At 45.8% G+C, this 26854-nt stretch overlaps 1 protein-coding gene across 1 annotated transcript; it reads left to right on the forward strand.

Annotated features, from left to right (window-relative positions):
• The first annotated feature begins 4142 nt into the window (after positions 1-4142).
• LOC144723231 (CUB and zona pellucida-like domain-containing protein 1) lies at positions 4143-17777 on the forward strand. Its single transcript, XM_078601796.1, has 6 exons — positions 4143-4245; positions 6874-7039; positions 9835-10028; positions 10602-10749; positions 14863-15083; positions 17629-17777. The coding sequence occupies exons 1-6, from the start codon at positions 4203-4205 to the stop codon at positions 17775-17777; spliced, it is 921 nt and encodes a 306-aa protein (XP_078457922.1). The 5' UTR covers positions 4143-4202.
• Positions 17778-26854: the final 9077 nt, after the last annotated feature.

Raw genomic sequence — 26854 nt, forward strand, 5'->3', positions numbered from 1 at the left:
ATGTAAAGGGAAGTACATAGAGCAAGGCATTGCATCTGTCTTTGTTCATTATTTACTTTCACCGTTTGTGTGTTGTTTCATTTAACTGTATATACATATGTCTTTTATTTAATATCAATAAGTCCATTTCATTGTTTAATGTTAATATTCCTCTTTCGTATGGCTGATGTACATGCAGAGTAACAACTACAAATTCACATTCAGGTGGTCAAGCCAGATAACCACGTCAGGAGTAGCAGTGTCTCGCTATAATGTCTCCTTCATAATTGTGAATTGGGCCATGTGTTATTATATGTTATATGGTCTGTTTTGGGTGACCATAGTCGCACACTGGAGAGTTTTAAATTTCCCATTTGTGCATCAGGTATCCAAATCTGCCATGGTTTGTGCGGCTTTATGGAAGTTCAAACCCTGTGAACTTTTCTGTTGGGTCTTTCCCAATGTGTTTGTGAGTTCTTTTCTACTCCATTCAGCTCTCCAACCTTCATCAGGGTTGAATTCGCATTGTTTAAGGTTAAGCGCTTGGGTCCAAAAGGGCTTGCGTGACTTCAAGCGATGACAAGGGACGTTATTGACGTCCTGATGAATGGGAAGGTGACTGTTTCCCTCGATTTGTAAAACTTCCTGGAGGGTTGCAACATTGTGGTGGATGGGTGGGGGAGAGATGTGACAACACGAGCAGCCAGAGTATTTGGGTCAACTTGAGGGTTTCAGGGATATACCGCATTGCAGTGTTCATTTGGACATCAACAATTCGAATGTGATTACTTCTGGTGCACAGTATTCGGCTACAGAGTACACAAATGCCATCGTTGATATCCGTAGCTCTGGTGCTGATGCTACCTGGCCTGTGCTTGTCAGTTTCTGGACCAGGTTGACCCTTGTTTTGGTCTTGGCGGCTACCTTTTTCAGGCGGCCATGGAAGGTTAGTGTATGGTCCAGCTTCACTCTGAGATAGGTTGGAGTGGGGTGTGTCGCACAGTGTTGCCGCAGGTAATTTCAGAATGTACTTGGTGCTCCTATTATCAAGATGAAATACAGTGACTGTTGTCTTATGGGAATTTGGCTTGAGCCTCCATTTACGGAAATATTCCCCCATGGTTTTTAGGTCTTGGTTTAGTCGTGTCGATGTCGTTGAAAGTGGCTGTTTGCGTTGCCAGGGCAAGGTCATCACCATATACACATTTTCACAACCTGGTTGGTGGTATGTCGCTCGTGTAGACATTAAAGAGCGTTTGTGCGAGTACTGAACCTTATGGCAATCCATTGTTGAAGAATTGGGGTGAGTTGGCTTTGTCATCCATATAGACATGCAGTCTGTCTCAGCATCAGACCATGCTTTCCCACCTGATGACGGACGCTTATGTTGCACCCGAAACGACGTGATTTATTTTATTTTATACCTTTGTGACTTTACCGAAAGAACCAAAGAGTATGCAGTTGCCAATTGCTCAGCATCATCCACAGCAGGTGTATTGTTTTGAGGCAAGGAATGGTCCTTGCGAGCTTTAACATCAAGCTCTTAATCCAGACTGTGGCGTAAAAACGATGAAGAAAGTCCACAAAGGCTGCGCCGGTATTGGATTTCTTATGGAATCCTGCCTTGATGTGTGTTGTAAGGGCCAACATTTGGTCACAGCAGCTGCGTCCAGGTCAGAATCCAGCTTCTTCAGGGATCACTGCCTCGACGAGGTGGCTGATTCTCCGGATGATGATGCATTCCAGGAGTTTATAGCTCATGCACAGAAGTGATATTGGCCGATAGCTTCCCAGTTTGTCAGTTGGCTTGCCCAGTTTGGGTATTGCAATGACTATCACCTCCCGCCATGCTTTTGGAATGCATCCGGTTTTCATGGTTTTGGTTTTACAGGTTTGTCAGCCATTGGAGTCTCCTAGGGCCTAAGTGATAGAGTAATTACCATCTCTGCCAGCAGCCTTGCCTTTCTTCATTTCAGTCAAATCCTCCCTCACTTCCTCTGGCGGTGGTGTAATTGACTACGGATATGTCTCTTGGTGTTTTTGTTAAGCGGTCGTTTTGTGTTCTCCACTAGTTTGGAGGCTATAGAGTTGGGCAGGACTGTCGCAATCCGGTATTGCTGGGTTAGTATCACCCAGATGTCGTAGTAGGGCCCAGGCACAGCTCCTGGAGTGTGTAAAGTCCAGGCTTTCATCACACTCAATCCACCACTAACTTCTGGCTGAGTCTACAAAGACTCTAGCAGAGCCTTTCCAACCTGTGGGCTGCCCAACCGGTTGTACTGTTGAAGCAGGTCCTCTTTTGTCCAGCAGGGAGTGTATTCTTTCTGGAACCTTCGGGGGATGCTCTTCTCTCTGTTATTTTTTAAATTTCATTGTCTGTGTTGATCAATTTAAAAATACCACAGGCCACCTGGGACTTTGCATCGGCGCACCTTTTGCAAAGTACTGCTCTCTCTCTGGTCTCTAAGTGGTTCTTAGTGTTGCACACTCGAAATGCCACATTAGGCAAAGGTGGTAACGTTGTATGCTTGCAATTGTCACTCAAACTGCTTCTGGTGGAAGGGCCTCCACTGGAGGGAGCTCGAGAGAGCGCTCTAAATGTTATTTTTTCCTACGCCTCTCTGCTAGTCAGACATGCAAGAGGTGGGAGTAGCCACAGTTTACCCCACCACACAACCTGCTGATTGACTACCTGCGGTGTACCGATTTATACTGCTGGGTGGATCGGGGGATTTTATAAACCTGTCCATTATTTAATCTGCCGCAGTTGGAGATCCAAATGCAATGGCAACCTTTGTATTGCTACCCCAGTGTGCTATACATTACACTACTACAGCTTCCCATGTGGTTATTGTCAGATACCAACGTTTTTCAGAGAAAGGTTATAAACATTTCTGAAATTCACATTGAACAATTATGCTGATATGTGAGCAGTTTGTAAATATGCCGATAGAATATAGCACCATTATAGTACAGTTTTTTTGTGACACTGCATTGGCAATGCTCAGTAACTGTACTTCAGGGCAAACATCGCTGGTAAATACAGCGCTCTAACAGTTGATCTAGCTTCATTTGAAGTGTATTTCCATCGTTGGAGACTAACCAAAGCATTCTAAAACCACAAGCACTTTCCGCTTGAACAATCATACAGCAGATGCCACCATCGATTTGTCTTTCTACGATAGTCCAGTGTGCGATGACCCCACACCAAGATATCTAGGGGTTATCATGCACAGAAGCCTGACCTTCAAGCCTCACATATAACAAATCCGTGAAAAGATCAAATCAAGATCATCTTGCTTCAGACATTTGCAGGAATGATCTGGGGCGCCGCAGCTGATGTGCTGCCAACTGCCACTCTCTCATTAATCTACTCAGTGGCAAAGTATTGTGCTCCATCCTGGTCCGAGAGATCTTACACAAAACTGGCAAGTGCATAATTAAATAATGCAATGCACATCATAACCGCAACATTGGCTCCCTGTTCTGGCGAACATTCTGCCACCAAATATTTGCAGAGACATGCAAACTGCAAAGAAGCTTACACGTGTTCATGCCGACAACCACCTACCCATCAACCAATCACCCTTCTGGGATCGTTCTGTTATCTTTCTATAATTTCTGGAAGAACGCTGGCGAACAGAGTAGAGCAATGCGGACGTCCAGAATAAACACCTCATTTGAGACCCAAACATCACATCTACTGGCTTTGATATTCCTTAAAGACGCTGGTGTACTATCAATGGTATTGGAGCATAAATAGGCTGATGCGAACATCTCCTTCAAAAATGGAGTTAAGAACGATTCACAGACTCACAGTGCGACTGTGGCCACGCCACACAAACAATTGACTATATAGTAAACCATTGTAGTGTATGCTCATTCAACGACGGAATAGCAAAACAACACACATTCTCTCCTGAAGTCCTTTCATGGCTAGCATACCTTGACATTGTCATTTTGCTCCTAAACATACTGCCGGGAGTAAGAATAGAATGCTGTTGGTTGAATAACATTATTTGACTTGCATGGCATGCAGGAGGGGTTACCATGATTGAAAGCTGACATTTCTAAAACTGTTTAGTACATAAAACACTAAGGAAAGATGACTTTGCGAAAGATTGCAGATATGAGAGGCATGCTCGCCCCCACCCATTTTTTTCCGTATAAATTAGCACTCACGAGCTGCATTAACCACTTGAGCAAGGACACAGGGCAGCATCATGAAACTTCTCAGTGGCGTTCTGTTGCTCTACCTCTTCACTGGTAAGCTTCATGCATTCAACAAATCACCCAGCATGCATCCAATATCAGATCTCTAGAAGCTAAGCAGGCTTGGGTCTCGATGATTAGGTGGGCAACCATCGTGCACTGGTTGTTGTAGGCTGCGGGCTACGTGGTGAGCAGCAGAGGGCAGTGCAAATTTCATTGTACTGTATTATTAAGGCCCCATGGCGATGGTCTTTGCATTCACCAATCTACATGGACAAAGCATGGTGAAGTATGGTAAAACAACCCCCATGATAAGCAGGGCATGGGGAGTTCCTCATACCGACGTGGGCGGCACAGTGGCGCAGTGGGTCACACTTGTGCCTCACAGTAAGGGGCCATCCATTTAGCACGTACGCATGGAAGGGGTAGAGGTTAACCCAAATGCGTACGCTTGCGTATGGGGGGGGGGGGGGGTCTACTGACAATGTGCGCACGCATAGGGAACGGGGGAGGGGGGGGGGGGTGATGCCTCGATAATGCAGCCGGCGGTGGACTATCTGTTTAAACACGTTAATATTATTAATCCTTGATCGTTTCTGCGTGGATTAAATATCGGCCGTTCGATAGGATTCGGAGGGGGGGGGGGGGGCGTCAAGCGAACGTACGCAGGTGGGGGGGGGGGGTGTAAAAAAGTACGCGTGCGTACAGGGGAGGGGGTCAGGTTTTGACAGATTTTTGCGTACGTACTAAATGGATGGCCCCTAAGAAGGGCCTGGATTTGATGTTTTACTTGGGTGCCTTTCCGTGCGGAGTGTGTATGTTTACCCGCCTGTTCTGCACGGGTTTCCTCCAAGTTATCTGGTTTCCTCCCATAACTAAAATAACGTACAATGTAATTGGTCTTCTTGGTTCTTTCGGTAAAGTCACGTAGAAGGAAAATAATAAAATAATAAAAATAAAACACAACAAAACAATTCTCACGACGTTTCGGCCACAACGCAAGCAGCCGTCTTCAGGTGGAGAACAGGTCTGTCGAGAGACAGTCAGACTCTCAACACAAAAAAGCATGGTCTGCCTCAGCAGTCTGCCTCAGCAGCAGACCATGCTTTTTTGTGTTGCGCCCGAAACGTCGTGATTTATTTTATACCTACGTGACTTTACCGAAAGGACCAAAGAATACTTAACTAAATGTTTACAATTTAATTTGTATATTTTAATAACGCTTAAAAATCACCACTGTACAGTGCAATTTGAGTTACCGTCGTGATGCAGAGGTGGAAGGCTGTCGTTCACTGGGTGTGAAAGGCTGAAAATTTATGGCAAGATCACAAAAGAAAATGAGGTGGGGTGATACCCCACCTGAAACTAAATGCACAATCAAATGTGTTTCTAAATGTCATGGACTTCAAATTCACCATTTCCGTGACAAATGTGACATGGAATAGATTTTTTGTCATAATAAATATTTGATAAAGATGGTACTTTTATTTAATAATATACTTACATAAATGTACGCTTATTGTCAAAAACTGAATTAATATTTGAATAGACACAACAGTGTTTTAAGTCCGTCTTCAAAAGGACTCATGAACGTCATTACCAAGATCGACAATCAGGTATTAAAGAACACCCAACGGATTGCTGTCACATTTGTAATGAAGAAAGAATACCTAAAATTTAGCAAAACGGTACAATCACTGAGGATATTCACATAAATGATGGACCAATGGCCGCAAGGGTACTCATTGCACCCTATGGGAAAACTGGATTTTTCTCCGGGTCCTCCGGTTTTTTTCTCCACATTTAGAATTAACATACGTTTAGAGTATTTGACTGCTATACATTTCTACACGATGATAAGCCACTTTGTTGAGCTATCATTTTTGGCTAGGCCGCTTCTGAAAAAGAGCAACATATCTCAGTGGGCCATACATTGTAAAATAAAAGTTTAGTTTAATTCAGTTTACAAGGCTTTAAAATTGAATTTACTTTGAACGAATCTTCCACTAAATGCACTGTGATAACAAGGTTCATGTATGTATGTATGTGTTATGCTGCACCTCTTTCGCACCGTATGCAGCCAACCATGCTAATCTGTAAACGTGAAAATATGTTTTGCCAAAAATGACTCGAACGGTGAAAGCACAATGTAAACACCACCGCTAAGCACCCTTCTCACGCAGTGCTCGTAGAGAACGCACGTACAACCGGGCACATCATTTATTTACACAGTGTCTTCAGTTTCAGCTTTTGTCCTATTTTAACAAAACATGTACAGCTGTCAAAATAATTCCTGGCATTGAACAGCACTGCATAGATTGGGGTGATGTGCATTGTGTGCAATTCCTGGTCCAAGTTGTCTCTTTGCAGTGTTATTTTTTCAGTGTTTTCAGTAGCAACTTTTTCACACAATACACATCAATCCCATCCATGCGGTGCTGCTCAAAACCAGAATTTATTTAGACAGCTCTACAAATGTCTAACATTCTCAATCATATCTCGTATCTCCGATTAGACGTTCAACGTACATACAAAACAACTTGTTGAAAAAAAAGTAGGAAGAGAATAGCCCAGCAACCATATCTTCAGCGATCATGTCACACATAATGTACAGCTATCAAACTTTCTTCATAAGATTACTATGAGAACCACATTGAAATGGGCTTTGTGGATGTATTTCAGCTGGTGGAGAATGCATTTGGTTGGAGCCAGGATCGGAGTTCTACAGCGCCGACTCCTGCAGATACTCCTTCCGTGGAAGTGGGAACTGGATTTCCCTGTCCCAAAACTGCCTGCATACATTTGTTGTGGAAGACGATGAGGTGGTCAGCCTTTACATGAGTAACTCGTAAGTAAATCAGACTAAGATAGGCAGGATATGTGAAATAATGTATGCTATAGTTATAACGATGATGGAATGTACCCCTGTTATCATCAGCCAATATTTATCCACTGCTGGTTGAAGGCCTCCCCACAACATAGCTGTCTTTCAATGTCTACTAATGTTACAATCCACCTAGCTCAGTGATGGGCAACCTAGACTAGTTAGTGTGCAACATGAGCGGCCCTCCTTCACCTCATTGTGGCGCAAGCTTGAAACCGTGCTTGTGCACTAATCATGACCCCAAGCATCACACGAAATACACTTAGATCAGGCCACCTCGAGGGGCTCCACGGGACACATGCAATTATTTATACTAAGCCATTTTAATTTGGTACAGTGGTTAATAACACTGGTCAACACACTTTTTCTGGCATAAGGTATTCCAACGGTTTTAAGGTAATTTTGGGGTGCCGGTTCCAAATCTGGCATCAGTTTTTGTCTATCACATCAAGTTTTTGAGATATTAAATATTGCATTTTCAATAAAAAACATAAAATGTATGCTCATATACGAATAGCTAAACAGACATCCATACAAGAATAAGATAAGATACAATATACAATAATAATGAAACAAACATTTAATGAGCCGTAGCACAAAGTTGTGAGAGTGACTGCATATCAATGTGAGTGAATGCATATTACCATGTGAGAATTGAATTGTGAAGATAAGAAAAATATGTACAAAAAGGTCATTCACAATAGTGATGTTACATCTGCATAAACGACTGCTTCTTTGACGATCTCCGATGCACAGCTTGTGGAATGTCTCTCATCAAGGACCAGCAGTAATCTGCCATCATGTTTGAGTCCCATCGGCCTTGGTAACGTTCTTCCATAACTTTAATGTCTTGATGAAAGCGTTCACCTTGCTCTTCGCTCACGTGACCCATGTTCTCTGGAAACTGGGCCAAGTGACTATGTAAGTAGTGAACCTTGATGCTCATTCTACGTCCAAGTGCTTGGAAACTCAAGAGCAGCTCCTCCACAATCTCTTGATAGTTGTCCGCTTTCCTGTTCCCAAGGAAATTCCGCACCACATCAGAGAATGCATTCCAAGCTCTAGCCTCTGCCTGCCGCAATCATTGTTGTAACAAAGTGTGGATCCCTGATGAGTGTTCTTATTTGAGGGCCATCAAATATTCCTGCCTTTTTCTTCTCGGCACTGAGACTTGAAAAGGTTGAACATATATAGCTGAAGCAGTCTCCAGTGTGATCAAGAGCTTTGACGAATTGCTTCATTAACCCAAGTTTTATGTGCAGTGGGGGAAATACAATTTTATTCCTATCAACCAGAGGCTCATTCTTGATGTTCTTGTCACCAGGCGTCAAACTGATTCTTGGTGGCCAGTTCTTCTTAACCCAGTGTTCTAATGTAGCCCTACTGTCCCAGTAGCACAGGAAACAAGGGTATTTGGTGTGACCTCCTTGAGAACCAGCAGAAAATTAACCATTTTCAAATCAACACAAATTATCCATCCATGAACATGGTATTCCAATCTATCCAGAACAATCTTGATGTTGGCATACTCTTCATTCATTTTTACAGAGTGTCGTATTGGGATTGAACCATATATATATTTCTGTTGTGAAGTAACACACATTTCAAACTCCTTTTACTACTGTCAATAAAAAGTTTACATTCACTTGAATCATATGCGGGCAGTCCCATATTGAGAAGAAGCCCTTCAACATCATTCCAATAAACAAGTTGACCATCTGAATGGAAGTACTTTCGCAGTGCTGCTTCTCTGTTACGATAAAAGGGGACACTAGTGCCAGGTCTGAGTAGTCCTTTCTCTTGCAGCCTGGAAGCCAACAATTCAGCAGACTGCTTTGGCAAATACAAATCTATTACAAGATCATTCAATTCAGGCTGACTAAACAGAGAAATTTGATCACAATCTGCATCAGATGGCGTATATTAGATCTGAGCATCACCATCATCATCTGTAGAAGCAGGTAAACTGAGGGATTCAACATAAATCTCTGGTAGCTCAGTAAATACAAGCACAGGTATTTCCTCACAGTGCTCAAATGGTCGTCTGACAAGGCAGAAGTAGCAGTTATCCAAATGGTTTGTAGGTTCTCTCCAAACCATTGGCACACCAAACTTCAGCTTAGCATTCTTTCCTTTAGACCATGATCGCAAAGTTTCAACACAGGTTTTACACACTTTGTGAGGAGCCCAATTTTTGTCTTGGTCTCCAAGTCGTACTTTAAAGTAGGCAAGATAAACCTTCTTGACAAAGGTATTGATGTTGCGCCTTTGATCCTGCAAAGTGAAGCTGCCACAGATGTAGCAGAATATATCTTGGTCATTACTGCATTTCCTTCTTTCGGATGTTGTAGCCATTGTTAGATCACGCCCTACAGAAGAAAAATATTAAATAAATGTGGATATCTACATAAAATGATATTATAAACACACTTTCTTAAAAATATAGCACCATACTTTAACACTAAAGCAGTCACTGACTCGCAACAACTTGCAATCATAAGTGACAGAGTTAATTTCGGGTAAAATCAATGAAAATGGGGTATGCTGATAGCATAAAAATGAGATGTGATAGAGCATATCTGAGACCAGATTTGGAATCAGCACCCTGAACTTAGTCTAAAACAGCTGCAAAAGTCCAGGCCAAAAAAAATAAATAAATGTGACCAGTATAATTAAGACGGAGACACAGCAATACTCAGGCTGTTGTGTAAATAGAGAGTCCATGATATCTAATTCCTTTTTTGTGTTGTTGTCCTCAGCTATTCCTACTGCGGGGGAAATGACACCATGGTGGTTGTGTATGATGGAGCGAACGCCCAGGCACCAATCCTGGGCACCTACTCCTGCAGATCTACCACAAACTTCATTTCAACAAACTCCTCCCTGTCACTATACTTCAAGTACCCTTCCAGCTCATACTCTTATATCTACGTGTCATTCTTTGCATCCCCCGGTGAGAACGTACCATCTAACTTATTAATTCAAACAATATTTTATTGTAAATCATAGAGAAAATATTTAACGTGTTAAAGTTCAAAGCTGTATGTTGAACTTCTTTCTCACCATATATAGCCAACTGGCGGAAAGACAACATGAATAATATAGTACTATATTGCTCTGTTATGCTTTTGATGATTAATATTTTCTAGTAGTAAATGTAATACAACTGGTCCCATTTTACATTAAAGCAAAAAAAAAGTTGTATTAATTCACAACAGTTCATTCCTGGAGGTTACAGCCAAGAGTTAACGAGAGAGAGTTAATGAGAGCTAACATTCCATTCCATGTTAGCTCCACAGGTTGTAACATAGGAATGCAGTAATGTGATATCGGTATTTAAAATGTTTTGTTTTAATAACATACTATTGAACCTGAAGGCCTGTTAACCAAATAGTGGTAGGCCTTATCGAATTGACTTTAAAAAGTGATATTATAAATATTTTACAACAAACAAATTTCTGTTAAATATATATTGTAGTAAAATTTTCTGTATTGATTGGTATAAATTTGCACATTCCTTACACAGCTTCTTCTGGGTGTGGTGGGAGGCTCAGCGCTAATCAGATTGTGACATCTCCAAACTATCCAAACAACTACAGCAACAATGCCAGCTGCACCTGGGAAGCATATGCCCCACCTGGATACAAGATTTCGCTCAACATTTATGATTTTCAGTGAGTATTGCACTGGAATTTTTAGACATGTACAAACATTTCTAATACTTGAATAACCATTTTTGCATAATTGTACCTTTTAATGTCATCAACAGCTATTGTCTAGTCACTGCTGGATGTCTGTTAAAAGCTCACAGGGGTATTTGGCTTTTATGTAATACTAGCGTTCCCGCTACTCTTAAAAATCTAACAGCAGTGCGTACTGACTGTGGTGGTACCTGCTATGATTACAGCAGTGCATACTGTGGTGGTACCTGCTATGATTACAGCAGTGCATACTGTGGTGGTACCTGCTTTCACTGCAGCAGTGCATACTGTGGTGGTACGTGCTATGATTACAGCAGTGCATACCGACTGTGGTGGTACCTGCTATCATTTCAGTAGTACATGCTGACTCTATAGCAGTATTTATTGACTGTATAGCACAAAGTACTCACCTGACAGAGTGGCGTGGTGAGGCCTAGTCCCGTGCAGAGTCTCCGGCTTCGCCGAGATTGTCCAACCGGCCTAGGTGGCACCTTGGCAGGCTGGGACTGGGCTGCTACCCCTACCCACCCTGAAGCCACGATCTCCCCGGCCGATCTGCAGTAATATCTACGGCCTATAGTGGTAGCATCTAGCGACTGTATATAGTAGTAACTGCACGCATCGGGGTGGGGGGACGTCACACAGTGAAGAATTTACCTAAGCATGTAGTGTATTTTTATAGCATTTTTAACGCGAAAGAAAATGTCCCCCTCACTCCCACCGAAGGCGTGCGACTTGGTATGGGCCGTCCCCCCCACCAAAGGCGCGTGAGTTGGTATGGTCGTGCATGCGTCATAAATAAATAAATAAAAGGGAAGCGCACAAAAATCGCACAAAAACGCTAATTAAACTAATTAAAAGTTGACGGATGTGAAAAAGAATAGCAGTTGCTCACAGCGGGGCTTACGGCGTGGTGCCTGGCTATTTTTTTTACGTGAACCACCCCGTTGGAGAACCAAGCGCGCCACCACACACAAACCCACATACCCCGCCAGAATGTTAGACTTTTATACATATAGAAGATTGGGTATGTGTCTAGGTTGACTCAGCCTTAAATGGGTACCTGGTATGATGTGTTCACATCAGCACTGCGGAGACAAAGATGGCCAAGCATCGTTCTGGCCATCCACTCCCTTGTGTGCATGCCGGCCTTCATTGGTGCTTGCTAACAGCACTTGTCTCAACAGTCTTTTAAAGGCTATAGTGGGGATCTTTGTCTGTGGTGTGTTGTGGAGCAGTAATGCAGTGTTTATCGAATTGCGCTACAAACTTGGTGGACTGGTCACCCGAGTATGATTTGTGCTCACAAAAAATAATATTTACAAATATTTGAACTGGTCCTGGGCCTTCCCAGGGTCGACTCAGCCTCAAATGAGTACCGAATGCAGTGTGTAAATATCATCAGTGGGAAGACAAATGTGGCTGGGTGTGGTGTTGGTCACCCAGCCTCTATAGGTGCACCCTAACATAACTTATACCAACAGTCTGTTGAAGGCTATATTGGGGTATCTTTGCCTTTGAAAACACCAAAATAAGCATGCGTCAGAGTCCCCAAGACAACTGGCATCTATGACATTGTCTGGCCAAACCCCATATGGTAGAGCAAGTAGACTGAAAACCACTTTGGTTTCCTCCAAAAACAACAGGTCATTGTAGTTGGCCATATTGAATGTTCTAAGGCTGCCTGGGGTGGAGAGGCTGCTTGTAGGAGGTTCATTGGACTGGTTCTGGCTCCAGTCACCTCAGTGGGCAAACAGTCCTCTATTCGGGAAAGGGACATATTAAAGAACAAGGAGTGGCTCTGATTAATAAATGATAAAGGGGGCATGGGAGCGTGACGGTGAGGTGTGGGAAGCCGTGAGTCCCAAGTTATCGTGGGCTCACCTCCCCATCAGCAGGAGGAAAGGAATAGTGGTGGTGGCTTATGCTCCCACCAAAGATGAGCATAAGTGGAGGGATTGTTGGCTGGATAAAGTGACCCCTTGGGATAGAGTTATCTTGTTGGGTGACTTTAATGCCAGAGTGAGTCATGAATCAAGCACTTGGGTGGAAGTGATTAGAATGCTTAGGCCAGAATAGCTCAATAACAGTGGTAGGAGGCTGGTAAACTTCTGTACAGTTCATGGAATTAAAATTAACAACACCCTCTTTCCTGCATTGGCACATCCACACAACATCATGTATCCATGCCGGATGCAAGCAAGAACATCTGCTGGACTAGATAGTAATGAACAGCAAATGTGGGTCCATGTCCTTTGATACCAGGACCTACCGTGCAGCTATTCATATTTCGTTTTTACAAATCGTTGTTTATGCAACTGCATCACAAATGCAAATATGGAGGCGTATATATTAAATTTTCAGCCAATTAATGAATTTTTATACATATGTGATGAATCCAGAGCTCTCAGAGGTAGCAACACTATCCAAAATTGGACATTGTATCACCGTCTGGCCAGCCAGGGTATGGCACCTTGATACCCATGGGAAGTTTCTCAACATTTGTGTGATCCACCAACCCTCATCTCCACAGATCTGGATTACACCACTTGGCCTGATATGTAAACAGACCATTGGCTTGAAATCTGTAAGATACACCTGCATTCTTCCACTGCGGTGGTGGTTGCATTGGGTACGCAGTCCAGACCTCCTCAGAAACCATGGCTGATGGAGCAAGTGTTCTCGCTATCTGAAAGTGGCAGGCCTGCTGTCACCATCTACATCACCCCACATCTGAGAATGAGACTTACTGCAGCCTATTTTCAGAGGTTTTGAAAGCCATGCGGTGCTGCAATGATGAGTGGTAGTCACAAGTTTATTTAGAGATGGAAACTACCTCAGCAGCTCGAGATCACAAATCGCTCTTTAATTCCATCAAAAAAGTTACTTGCTACACCACACCTCTTACCAGGAAAGTGGTGACCTGACCTCTGGCCCGTTAAGAACAGGTTTGCAGTTTTACTGAGAATTTCTATGATAACAGCATTTAACAAGGTAGGGTTAACTCTGCGTGGATTGCTGAGCCTGAAAAATAGTGACGTGTGTGTACATACACAAATACAAAGATCTCCCATATAGCCTGTAACACTGTTGGGGCAAGTGCTTTTAGCGAGTAACACGTATGAAAGCCGGCACGGCACACGAGGGGGTGGGTGGCCAGAACCACTCACAGCCGCCTTTGTCTCCCCAGTGGCGATATTCACACGGCACCAGTTACTAATTTTAGGCTGAGTCGACCTAGGGGTGGCCCAAGACCGGTTCAGATAATCGTCACCAGTGTTGGTGGCCATCAGCAGGAATCGAACTCGGGTCGCCGGGTTTGTAGCAGCTCGCTAACCGCTACACTACTGCTTCTGACACACACGAGTGCACACACGCACACGAGTGCACATGCACGTGTGCATACACAAACACGTGTGTACATATACACACCCCTGGTCAGGCTTGCTTGAGCGCTGGTGATCCAAGATTTCAGTATCAAGAGAGAGTTTAGTTCCTGTACAAAGAGATTGTTTTGCAAACAGATCTGTCACCTGCTAAGGAAATGTAAAATATGATCCAACGCCTGAGACCAGGCAAAGTACCAGGCAGAGATTACCTTCCAAGTGATCCGTTCAAGGAGGGTGGTGACTGTGTGTAGACTGCCTCTATGTTATTACATCTGCCTGGACCACAGGATGGGTTCTGTAGCATTGGATAGATACCCTTGTAGGTCCCCCTTTATTAAGAAGGGGATCACAGTAATTGTCTCCTCAGTGTGCCAGGAAAGGTCCTGGCAAGAATTATTGAACATTGCCTTGCCATGTACGCTAAGAAGCTTGAGGGCACCGTGGCCCAACTACTGTGTTATTTTCTTAAAATTGTTCAAAACGTTTTAGTGAAGCATTTCATTTAAAATAAAATTATATTCCCTAATTCGTTGGCAACGTTATCGTGAAACAACGTAAATAGAGGACTTATTTTTAATATGTACGTGTGAATTGTTTTACTTTCAGAAGCTGTTATATATTTGTGATTGTGCCTCTTTATCAAGCCTTGAGGCTTTCTTATTCAGACGGTGGATCGATACTTGCTTGTGTCTCACAGGGTCCTTGATCAGCCAGGAAACACTCGCAGCTCCAGCAGAAGGTGCAAATACGACGGCCTCACTGTTATGGATGAATCTGAGGGCGAGAGCTCACTGCTAGTGCGCCTCTGTGGGTATCTGCCCCGCCAGTATTTTCAATCCACTGGCAACCTAAGCTTGCAGTTCTCCTCTGATGGCATCGGGACCGGCAGGGGATTTTACATTTCATTGGGGTACATCGGTAAGAAAATCTCCACGCTTGTCACACCAAACATATTGTGTAGAGGCAGTGTTAGTTGTCAAGTGACCAATTACTTGAATGATAGTGGCACTCATCTCTGTTTCTGGTAGAAATTCCAACTCGTATGTATGTTGACCTTTTTTCGCACCATACATAGACAACCGTACTAATCGGACCATCGTATGGTCTAATTTCTCCATACCCTTAACATCGTTGATGTATTACAAAGTGTTGCTTATTTTATTTACCATGTCGCCTGGCTATTCTCCCTCGAGCAAGGGCAAAGTGTCTGGCGCTCCGGGTTGTCCCTCTAAGGGTTGTCCCTTAGGTGGGCAACCACATCTTTGGGAGCTCGGAAAGTGCTAGGCTACCTCTTAAATCACCAGAGCCGCAATTTTTTCCCAAGGATTTTTTGCCCCCCTCCTACTATCCTTTTACTTCAACAATAACTATGCTCTTCAGTTCCTATAACAATTTAACCGTCCCTAGAGTACCAAACACATTCTCACTCGGACACAGAACTGTTTCAACATGGAAGGATCTTTCAGACAGACTAAAGTATGCCACCAGTCTCAAATTATATAAACCACTCATAAAAAATATACTTGCACAACATTGGCAACTGTTATAGCTAGAAGAGCATTCTACATAAACCTGTGGTGTGCGACACTGAGTTCTTTATATACACAAAAAACCTTGCCCATTGCGAGTTTTCCCATCACAGATTGGACAATTTGCACATCATCTATTGAGGTACGGTTCGCCGATCGCGCCCCTGTGGCTGACCATTCGCGTGTTTGACCACGATATTCCTTGTACAGTATACACATCGTAAGGCAGTACTAGACATGTAGTATAACTGCACTTTGCTCGCAATGATGCTGCTGCGGATGAATACACATGTAGTGTCAGTGAGTTTGGAGACGAGGTTTGTAGAGGCACCTTCTTTATTGAACACTCACGATCTCGCCTGCACACTCTACAGTCGTTAGCCTATACACAACACTAGCCGTCTAACACCGACGGCGCTGACGGAGACAGCCAACACCTCTCTAGTAGCGCAATATCGAGCGAAGACGACAGCGACGTTGGCGATGAGATGACAGCAACGACGAGATCCAATCCTAAAACCGGCAGCCTCGAGCTCCCGCTCTTGGCCCCTTTTATGCTACCAGCGCGGCCTGGCTCTGCCGTGGCCGTGCCTCCCTTCTGGAACCCACTAGCAGGTTCCAGGGGCTTACAGATTGGGCCCTCCATTACCCTTGCCCTAGTTCCTCAGCCCTGCTGACACACCCGTGTATATGCTCACCGGCGTGTTTACTGCTCGTCCACCACAGTTGCTGTTGCTGGTCACCAGCCGGCGCTATGACACTACACATAATCATCATTCATCATGTAAAAATGTTTTAGTTAGTTTTTTTTATATTGATTTTTATTGTGGTATAATGTGCGGGAACGGGCTCGTAGTTTGTTCTTTTTTTAACTGTACATTACATTAAGCTTGTCTTTATTTTCAGGTTTACGTATACATGTACTGTACACTCCATTTATTATTCCTTTTATACATTTACTGTACAAATTATGATATGAAGCGTTCGTGACTGCAGGAATCCATACTCTTTGGTTCTTTCGGTAAAGTCACGTAGGTATATACGTGACTTCACCGAAAGAACCAAAGAGTATGTACAAATTATATTTAACACGTGAGGGAATAACATACTTCTCGTTTCATGTTTGGGTTCATGTAGGGTAACATAAAACAAAAGAACTGGTATCGTACACCATTGGAACCTCATTTGCCAGTAAAAAATATGATAATTGTTGTTTTACCCTTCTATCTGGCAACAAAACTGGCACCTTTTTTTTACAAGGAGTCATGTTTGCATAGACCACAATACCTGCAGTCATAATGCTAACAAAAAACATAACTCTGATAATGTATGCACAGTGATAATGTATGCACAGTGCATACATTATCAGAGTTATGTTTTTTGTTTGCATTATGACTGCAGGTATTGTGGTATATGCAAACATGACTCCTTGTAAATAAAGGTGTCAGTTTTGTTGCCAGATAGAAGGGTAAAAAACCAATTATCAACTGGTATCGTATTTCGAACCGGGAACCAAACCCACGTTTTCCCATTTGCCTTTGAGTTTATGGATCGCGGATTTGCCGATTGAGTCTATTTTCAAGAACGTAACCCCCCTTCCCTCGCAATAGGCAAGGTTTTGGTGTATTTATTTACGTGTTTGGCTGGATGTAATGTTCATTGGATAATTGCATGCTGTATAAGTTATACACTTCAATGAATGTTTACATGTCATTACTGTATATGTGTCTTATATACGTTACAGTTGATGTCCTTGACACCCTTGAAAATGAAATGTTCCACTTGATGGATTTTTCCAATAAAATATTTGTATTAGTAACTTTAAAAAAATCAACAAGGGTACAACAATTTCATAAAAGTATGTTCTATACATTGGTACTATGTGGCTTGTATGTGATAACCATGTATGTCTATTTGTGTACATTTGTTTAAAGCGAACTCACCCAATGCTATCTGCGGAGGAATCCTGGAAAGCTCACATGGAAACCTCGGCTACAGTGGATATAGTGGGCAGAGTTGCATTTGGATAATTAAAGTTCCAGAAGGGAGTACTGTCCAAATCAACGTTTCTATATCCAGGTGAGAGTCAGGGTCTCTACAAACTCTAACTTTTAAGAGGTTATAATTTTAACTATTATTTTTAGCATATAATGGATATTTTCAGTGAAAGCATGTTTACGTATTAATGATTTCGTGCAAAATTGTCTTCTGACTAAATCATTACACATGAAACCATTCAGCAATGAAAATATGTTATTATGCCGATGAGGTACGTTAGCTTATATTATTTTCAATTTACGACAATGATATGAATGTAACAACATTTAAACTAATGGTCAGAATGAGCCAGACGGTGTAAATGAGATCTACAATACAGACAGGAAAGTACGAGATAGAACAGATCAAATTGACCGTATAAAACGTTACAGATGAGATAGGCAATAGCCAGATAAGGGATGGACAATTCATTTTAAACTTAACAAAGTGCGGAATTGTTACTGCCACAATCTCATATTGTTTGAGATCTTGACAAACTTAGATTTTGCAATGTTGCAAAATTAGACAGCTGGTAAAACCAGAATGTTGCTGCAAACATAGAATTTGTGTCATAAATTGTATTGCTTCGTAAAGTAATATATTTTTGTTGAAAAGTTTGCAGTCACATTGCCACTGAGTCACATATGCCTGACAAGTTAACCTACATGGTTAATCTGCAACTGCCAACAAAAAATTGAGTTAAATCTACTAAAACTATAAAGGGCAAAGGGTGAAATCATATAAGATTTGGTAGCTATTTATTAAGACCGTTACTTTTGCCACCCTGGGGAATGTTTGGTGTTGTTGTAGCCGTTGTGATTTGTGAAAGCCATCACCTCTGGTTTAGGCATTTGTGCTGTTGATATCATTTTCTCAACTAGCTGATAACATTTACTTACGTCAAAATGGTTGCTCTGCATATTTTAATGCTCAAAATGTATCAACTAGCTGATAACATTTACTTACGTCAAAATGGTTGCTCTGCATATTTTAATGCTCAAAATTTATCAGATTAACAAAAACTAACAAATGTGACGATAAGGGGAAGAAGATAAATCTTAAGGAGAGAAAAGTATAACATTCCCATTTAGATCATGTTTATGAAAATATCCGCAATTCCAATTGCAGTAACGCCCCTTTGCAAATAACACTTCCACCTGTTGATGCTGGGGAGGGGCCATTTTCCCGATGTTTTTTGTGGTACATACTAACACAAACGTGCATTCAAAAATTTGCACTGGCTGAAGTTGTGTAATGGTTGCATTAATGCAGTTAGTTTGAAACCAAGATCTAATACTGAAGCTGACTAGAAACCTACTATATGTGTAATGCGGGCGTAAACGGCCTCGCGAATATGACGTCACGGGGGGAGGGGTTAGGTCACGTGGGGGAGAGGGGTAAGCTCTTAAGAGCGAGAACCGGAAGAGACGGGGAGAGAGTTTGGGAATAAAGACAGGGTGAGGCCACGCAGGGCAGAGGGTGGAGAGTGGCGAGATCGCCACGCGGTGAGGCTCGGCACCGTCGGCCAGCGGTGACCGGGCATGGGTGGAACGGAGAGCAGTGGTGGAGCTGCAGCGAGAGCAGCTGAAAGACTGCACAAGGAAGCCTGCAGCGGAGCTGCATCGGAGTGGAGAAAGGCTACGGGAGCGACGGCAGCTGTCGAGCTGCCAAGCGGGGAGGCTCTGAGCGAGGGCCATGTGGGACAAGTTGTAAGAACCCAAATAAAGGACAACGGAGACAGACACAGTGAAAGAGTCCTTTATTACACTGGTGTCAGAAGTGAAACGGCATGTTAAAACAGCTCAGAAGAAAGAATATTCCTGCGCCATCATCTGCTACATCATCCGACGACGATGACCTTCCTCAGGTGGTGGACCTGCCTGCGATGGAGGAGGAGATCCGTGCGGGAACGAGTACGGGTCCGGGAGTACAAGATGTCGCCGCGTCAGTGGACCCGTCCGCGCCGGAGGACGCGGACTTACGATGGAGACAGATGGCGGCGCAGCTGGAGACCTTGAAAATCGTGCTGGCGCAACTGTGCGAGCTCGTCACGCCGAGGACGGCGTCGGGGAGGCCCGGTGGTGATCTGCAGGCCGCCGCCTTGCCTGCGCTGTCAGCGCCATCTGCCACGCGGCACGAAGACGCCATCTTGGGCGTGGCAGGGGAAGAACGGCGGGAAGCTGCCATCTTGCGCTCTCCGCGGCGGGGAGCCGCCATCTTAGACACGTTGCGATGCGACGCCATTTTGAATATGCCGCGTGATGAGTCATCTGCTGAGGACGGCGCAGCAAGGAGTCGCAGTCGTCATCTGACAACCGTTAAAGAATTCTCCATCGGTAGCGATTGGAGTGCTTTCGCCTGCAGATTTTTGGCGGCGGTACGCTCCGCCAGGTGGACTGACGCAGAGGCATTGGAGGTTCTACCAACTCTTCTCGACGACGAGTCGGTACAATTCTTCCGTTCTATAAAGGCCGAGAAAAAAAAAACATTGAGAAGAGTTTTCGACGGGATGGCAGATGCATACGAGCTGCTGGATGATGCTCACCGCCGGTTTGTTCAACGCCAGCGAGCACCCGAGGAGTCGCCGGTGGCATACAGGGGTGCTGTCTTGGAGTTAGCCATGGCCGCATACCCGGAGACGGAGCCTGATCTACTCGAACCCCTCATTTTGGGAAAAATGCTCGAGCTGTCCCGGGATTTGGGGATCCCTATGCCGGTGTGTGGCCACGAAAAGCTGACATCCCGGGCGGCCGCAAAATGTCTGGATGCCCAGTTTAACCTACGCCGCTGGAAGCAAGTCACGGCGTGGACGGGGGGGCCCATCATCGAGGGAGGTGCCGTGGGTTGGGATCCCAAGAAGGCAGTGTACGTTCCTGACGGGGGGAGGGCCCGCAGGAGCTGACAGCCGCCTCTGCTCAGTGGTCGGCCCGCGGTGGACCGGGGCCGCGATCTGCGCCGCCGTCACGGGAGCGTCGGGAGGGGGGGCCTGCGGCGCGGCGCAACGACATCGACTGCTTCCGCTGCGGTCGTAAGGGCCATTACGCCAGGGACTGCTGGGCCCGTATCCCAGGTCTGCCCCAGCAGGAGGCCTCGACAACAGACGTGCCGCGGAAGGATCCTCCAGGACAGGCAAGTCGGTGCGCACCAGACACCCGGCAAGGCTTGACACCTCATTCATCACCATTGTCGCGCGATCCGGGTGTTGTTAATAACGGGAGGCCATCGACTGGGCCATGTCGCTCAGTAACGCAGTAGTGTAAATTGGCACGGCGGGTCGTCGCGGCCGCTACTGGTTCGTCCACTGTACCGGGTTCTATACAGGGGGTTGACGTGCGCATTTTAGTGGACTCCGGGGCGTCCGCGACCATTATATCGGATGTAATTTTCCATCTGTTGGGCATCCCACCAGAGGCCGTGCGTCCAGTTTACGATTCCTGCGTTGCGGCGAATGGGGGTAGTATGGGCATTGTGGGCCAGGTGGACGCCAATATATCTATTGGGGGAGTGTCGGCCTCGGGAATTGTGTTAATTTCGAGGTCCCTTGCGGTTCCTTGTTTGTTGGGAACTGATTTTCTGGCCAAAATGCCCATTCTAATTAGAATTAATGAAAACTGTATCGAATTACCGGGGGGTCGTAAACTTACATTTCTGCCGTCGCCCTGGGGGGACCTGCTCCGGTCGGCCAGGTGCAGGCGCTGTCAGAGGTATCTGTTGACATTCCACCGGGCTCACAGATGCTTATCCCCTTGCGGTATCGGAAACCTCTACCTGGTCGGGAGGGAGCAATTGGGGTTTTGTTATCGCCGTCCGCTACTTTAACGGGCAGATCGGCGCTCGTAGGGGCACAAACTATTATCCGGCCGGACCAGCAGCCATTTTTGCAAGTGCTTAATGGGAGTACGGAAAATGTGTGTGTGCCGGCTGGAACGGTGGTGGCACACGCCACCACAGCGTTTACGGCCCAGGACTATCTGGGCCGCTGAGAGATGGTTGCCGGTGTTTCGGCCTATGCAGCCCCAGATAATCGCTGGATAGCCAAATTGTGCGGGGAAAATTCTTCCCTTTCCGGGGAGCAACGGTTCGCGCTTCGCGCGCTATTGTTGAATTATTCGGATGTGTTTAGCTCTGACGATCTGGACTTGGGACGCACCTCCTTGCTTTCTCATCATATTGACACTGGGGACGCTGCTCCTATTCGGTTAAACTCACATCGGATGAGTCCGGCGGAACGAGATCATGTTCGAGGGGCAGTGGACGACATGTTGGCCGCGGACATAATCTCTCCATCTAATAGCCCATGGAGTGCGCCTGTTGTCTTGGTTAAGAAGAAGGATGGGAAATTGCGATTTTGTGTGGATTTTCGGAAATTGAATAAAGTGTCAGTGGCAGATGCGTACCCCCTGCCGCGTATGGACGATTCCCTCGATGCCTTGTCGGGGGCGAAGTTCTTTTCGACGCTGGATCTCTCTTCGGGATTCTGGCAGCTTCCCCTCGATGAGTCCTCGCGGGAAAAGACTGCTTTCCGTACGCCGCAGGGGATATTTCAATTTAATTGTCTTCCGATGGGATTGAACATTTACTGAGGTTGGAGGCAGTGTTCGCCAGGATGCTGTCCGCAAAATTGAAATTTAAACCTAAGAAATGTCACCTACTGCAACGGTCCATGCGCTATTTGGGACATATCGTTAGTGCGGACGGGGTTGCCACGGATCCGGACAAGACGGCGTGCGTCCGTGACTGGCCAACCCCGGCCACGGTGGGGGATGTGCGTCGGTTTTTGGGGTTTGCCTCATATTATCGTAGGTTTGTTCCAAATTTTGCAACGATCGCGAGGCCTCTGCACCTTCTTACGGGTAAAGGACGGAAATTTGCTTGGGGACCGCCAGAGGAGGCGGCGTTTCAAGGCCTGCGCGATCGGTTGGCTACGGCGCCGACGTTGGATTATCCAGATTTTGATCACCCCTTCATTCTGGATACGGATGCGAGTGACACGGGCATTGGGGCCGTGTTGTCTCAGTCCAAAGGCGGTGGGGAGCGCGTGGTGGCGTATGGTAGCCGGGTTTTGTCTCCCGCCGAAACCTGCTACTGCGTCACTCGCCGGGAATTTTTGGCTATTGTTTACTTTCTCCGCCAATTTCGACCGTATCTCTACGGCCGTTCGTTTATTGTGCGCACGGATCATGCGGCCTTGCAGTATGCCCTGAAGGTGGACCAACCATCCGGCCAGCTGGCGCGGTGGTTGGACACGCTGCAAGAATTTTTCTTCCAAATTCATCATCGGAAGGGGGTGCGTCACGCAAATGCGTGACGCGCTCTCTAGGTTGCCGCAGCGATCCCCTTGCGCGTGCGCGTCTGGGACGCATAGGTGTGCGCTGATCCAGCAGCCCCTTCAGCCTGTTGCGTTGGCGGTCGAGGTGCCTGAGGCTCCAATGGGGCCGGGACCGGCTGATGGGGTTTTGAATCTTCCAAGGGCTGTGTGGATTCGTGAACAAATGCTGGACGATTCATTGGGGACCCTGCGGAGTCGGGCTACGAAGGAGAGTGGGGGACCGGGTTCGGGGGGAACGCCGGGAACCGCTCTCCGCGATGGTCTGCTGATGTGGAGGGAAGGGTTACAGGAACGCTGGCGTCTTGTTGTACCGGCATCCTTGCAGTACGAATTGATTAGGACTCTGTATTGCGACACGCTCTTACATCTGGGGGTGCAGAAGACCCTATTGACGTTGCAGCGAGATTACTTTTGGCACGGCATGACAACGGATGTAGTCGGGCACATTCGCGCGTGTCCCGATTGTGCCCGGCGGAAACCGCCTAAACACCCATATGTGCCGCCGATACAGTCTATTCAGGTGTCTCGAGTTAATGAGCTGGTGGCGTTAGATAGTTAGTTGGGGTGGAGTACCTCTCCCGCTGGCCGATGGCCTGGCCCTTGCCCGACCAGTCGGCGGCGTCCATTACAGACGCCTTTCTATTCGGGTACGTTATGGACAAGGGGGCGCCGGAGAGGCTCCTCACGGATCAGGGCCGAAATTTTTCTTCTAAATTGTTGGGGGAAGTGTGCGCGGCTCTGGGAACTAAAAAGATCCGGACATCTCCCTACCACCCGCAGACGGATGGTATGGTCGAACGGCTAAATCAGACTTTGTCCGCCATGCTGTGTCACACGGTGAGTGAAAAACAAGCGGATTGGGATTTGCATATCCCTGGGGTACTCTCGGCATACCGTATGACGCCGCATGCGTCTACAGGATATTCGCCGTTTTTCCTTATGTACGGTCGCGAAAACGTGCCGCCAATGGATGTGCAGTTGGGAACAGGAGTGAGGGGACCTACTAAGCCTCTTCCTGATTACATTCAGGACACCGTTCGCCGTGTCACTGAGACGCGGGAAGGGGCCCGCATGGCTACGGCCAAAGCCCAGGCCCGGAACGAACGGTGCGCTCGACGCTCTAAGGGGAAGTGCCCCTGGAAGGTGGGGGACATGGCCTGGCTGCATTGCCCACAGGTGCGGCCAGGGACCTCCCCTAAATTACATAAACCATGGCAAGGGCCTATTCGCCTCATCGAGGTTCCCAACCCACAGTCTGCACACGTTCGGTTTGGATCTCGGCGTTGGTACGTTCACACGTCTCGCTTGAAACCATATGTGGCCCCTCGAACGGATGCGTCATCTCCTGATGTTGCCTTGCCGGGGTCTGTTGCTGCCGATACACCCTTGCCTGTGCCTGTTGACCCTGCAAGAGCGCCTGTCGTGCCTTTTACAGACAAGCCGGCCGTGACACTGCAGGAGACAGGGGACTCTGCTCGGGGTGTGCCTACCATGGCTGCGGGGACACCGAGCCCCGCCGCCCTTCCGACCCCGCCGCGGACACGATTGTGGGACACCCCTGACTCTGGCCCTTCAGGGATACGGGACCGTGACGTTGGCGGGCCTCCAATAGCGACAGGAAGGCTTGATCCTGTCGCTCTTAAAACCCCGTCGCGTTCCCGGTCTGCAGGGGGGCCGCCGCCCGTCCGGGACGGGCCGGCGACCCGCACGCGGTCTAAGTCCCTTACGTTTCGTTGATTTATACTGTTCGTGTTCTTGTTGTTATTGTTATATTTATTGTATGCTTCGTTGTCCTCGCATGTATGATGGTTGTTGGTTGCTCGCATTACTTGTTGTTGTTGTTGTTGTTCAGCCAGGGACGGCTGGAATTTTCTTCACGGCGGAGGGTGGTGTAATGCGGGCGTAAACGGCCTCGCGGATATGACGTCACGGGGGGAGGGGTTAGGTCACGTGGGGGAGAGGGGTAAGCTCTTAAGGGCGAGAACCGGAAGAGACGGGGAGAGAGTGTGGGAATATAGACAGGGTGAGGCCACGCAGGGCAGAGGGTGGAGAGTGGCGAGATCGCCACGCGGTGAGGCTCGGCACCGTCGGCCAGCGGTGACCGGGCACGGGTGGAACGGAGAGCAGTGGTGGAGCTGCAGCGAGAGCAGCTGAAAGACTGCACAAGGTAGCCTGCAGCGGAGCTGCATCGGAGTGGAGAAAGGCTACGGGAGCGACGGCAGCTGTCGAGCTGCCAAGCGGGGAGGCTCTGAGCGAGGGCCGTGTCGGACAAGTTGTAAGAACCCAAATAAAGGACAACGGAGACAGACACAGTGAAAGAGTCCTTTATTACATATGTGCCCAAATGCTGTGGCTGATCTGTAATATGCTCAGCAACCAAAGGACGTATGCTTTCTTAGCAAATATTTGAGTACACCTCACACCCTAATGCTTTGATCAAAGCACATTTTACTGAAAAAAGTGAATAAACCACAGATAGTCGAATGTATTTGGTACGTGACTGCTCTTACCAATGAAAATCAGCAAATAATACAATGCTATTTTGCTACATTTTTCGACAAAAATTCCAGATAATTACGGATAATAGGAAGAATTGGGCCCACGGATAATAGAAATTTTCACTAACCTTTAAGCTGGTGTGAATTATAGGAGTCACGGATAATTGGGCAGCAGATAAGAGGAGTTATGTTTTTCGCTAGTAATAAGCCAAAGAGGAGGTGACAAAAGAATGATGAAGGTCCCCCATATAGCTTGCATAGGTTGTTGGGGCAAGTATTGTTAGCAAGAACCTGTTAAGGTTGGAACAGACCAAAGACAAAGACATAAACACATTGGAATGAAATACCCATTTTATATTTACTAATTTGTATTATTAGTATAACTAGTATTACCGTATTACAACGAATACACTTAATTTAAATAACATCCATCACACCAAAGAGTTAAAATTACATATATAAAACATCGAAAAGAATACTGTCATAAAAATGAGAAAAGCAACAGCAGCAGAAATGAGATCTTCATTGTGAAATGTTCTCATTTCAACAAAATGGTTACGTTTTATCAATAATGTTCCTCAAGATGATAATGATATCCATACTGTGCCATAAATATATATGCATCTTTTAATAATAACTGTCAATACTAATGAAGTTAACGTTCTTTTTCAGCCAAAGTTACAGCAACCTGGTGGTCTACGATGGGGAGTCTGAACTGCAATCAATTATTGCACAAAAATATTACTTGGGGCAGCAGACATCCTCTTCTATCGCATCAACTGGAAACAGCATGCTTATCTCCTTCTATGGAACCGATATCTCAGCTGACTACAATGCTGTAGGTATGGATAACATAGGGACTGGGGCTATATATCTCTTATTACAGGAATGTCATATTTAGGAGGTAAGAGTGTGACATGGGAGGGTGCTCACATTACAGTCAAAATGTGTGCATCTAGATCATGGGACCTCCTTTGCCAGTACCAAAATATAAGAATAGGTGTTTCCCCTTTTTTCTGGCAACAAAACTGAAACCTTTTTACTAGGAATTATGTCTGCATTAAGGACTGTTTCGTTTATCAAGGACCGTCTCGTATTCACGTGAATTGCGGCTCTTGAACGTTTTTCACCGAATTCTAATAACATTGTCTCTCGTTGATATTTTGGTTGCCGACTCCTGAGCTAGAACAACCTCTGAGGCCCGGTCCTTATAAACTCAACCAACTGTGTAAATAACTGCGTGGGGGTGTTCGGGTTTGTTAGTCCTGCAGACAAACACAGCGAAAGAACAACCGC

The sequence above is a fragment of the Lampetra planeri genome, chromosome 1 (genome assembly GCF_965212315.1).
Source record: "Lampetra planeri chromosome 1, kcLamPlan1.2.h2, whole genome shotgun sequence".
In the NCBI taxonomy this organism is placed as follows: domain Eukaryota; kingdom Metazoa; phylum Chordata; class Hyperoartia; order Petromyzontiformes; family Petromyzontidae; genus Lampetra; species Lampetra planeri.

What these genes read in the sequence shown, in the direction of transcription:
- LOC144723231 (XM_078601796.1), top strand. Translation starts at nt 4,203, where the DNA reads ATGAAACTTCTCAGTGGCGTTCTGTTGCTCTACCTCTTCACTG. An exon ending in GTCATTCTTTGCATCCCCCG is followed by an intron (nt 10,029 to 10,601) that starts GTGAGAACGTAC and finishes TTCCTTACACAG; the next exon opens with CTTCTTCTGGGTGTGGTGGG. An exon ending in CATTTCATTGGGGTACATCG is followed by an intron (nt 15,084 to 17,628) that starts GTAAGAAAATCT and finishes ATTTGTTTAAAG; the next exon opens with CGAACTCACCCAATGCTATC.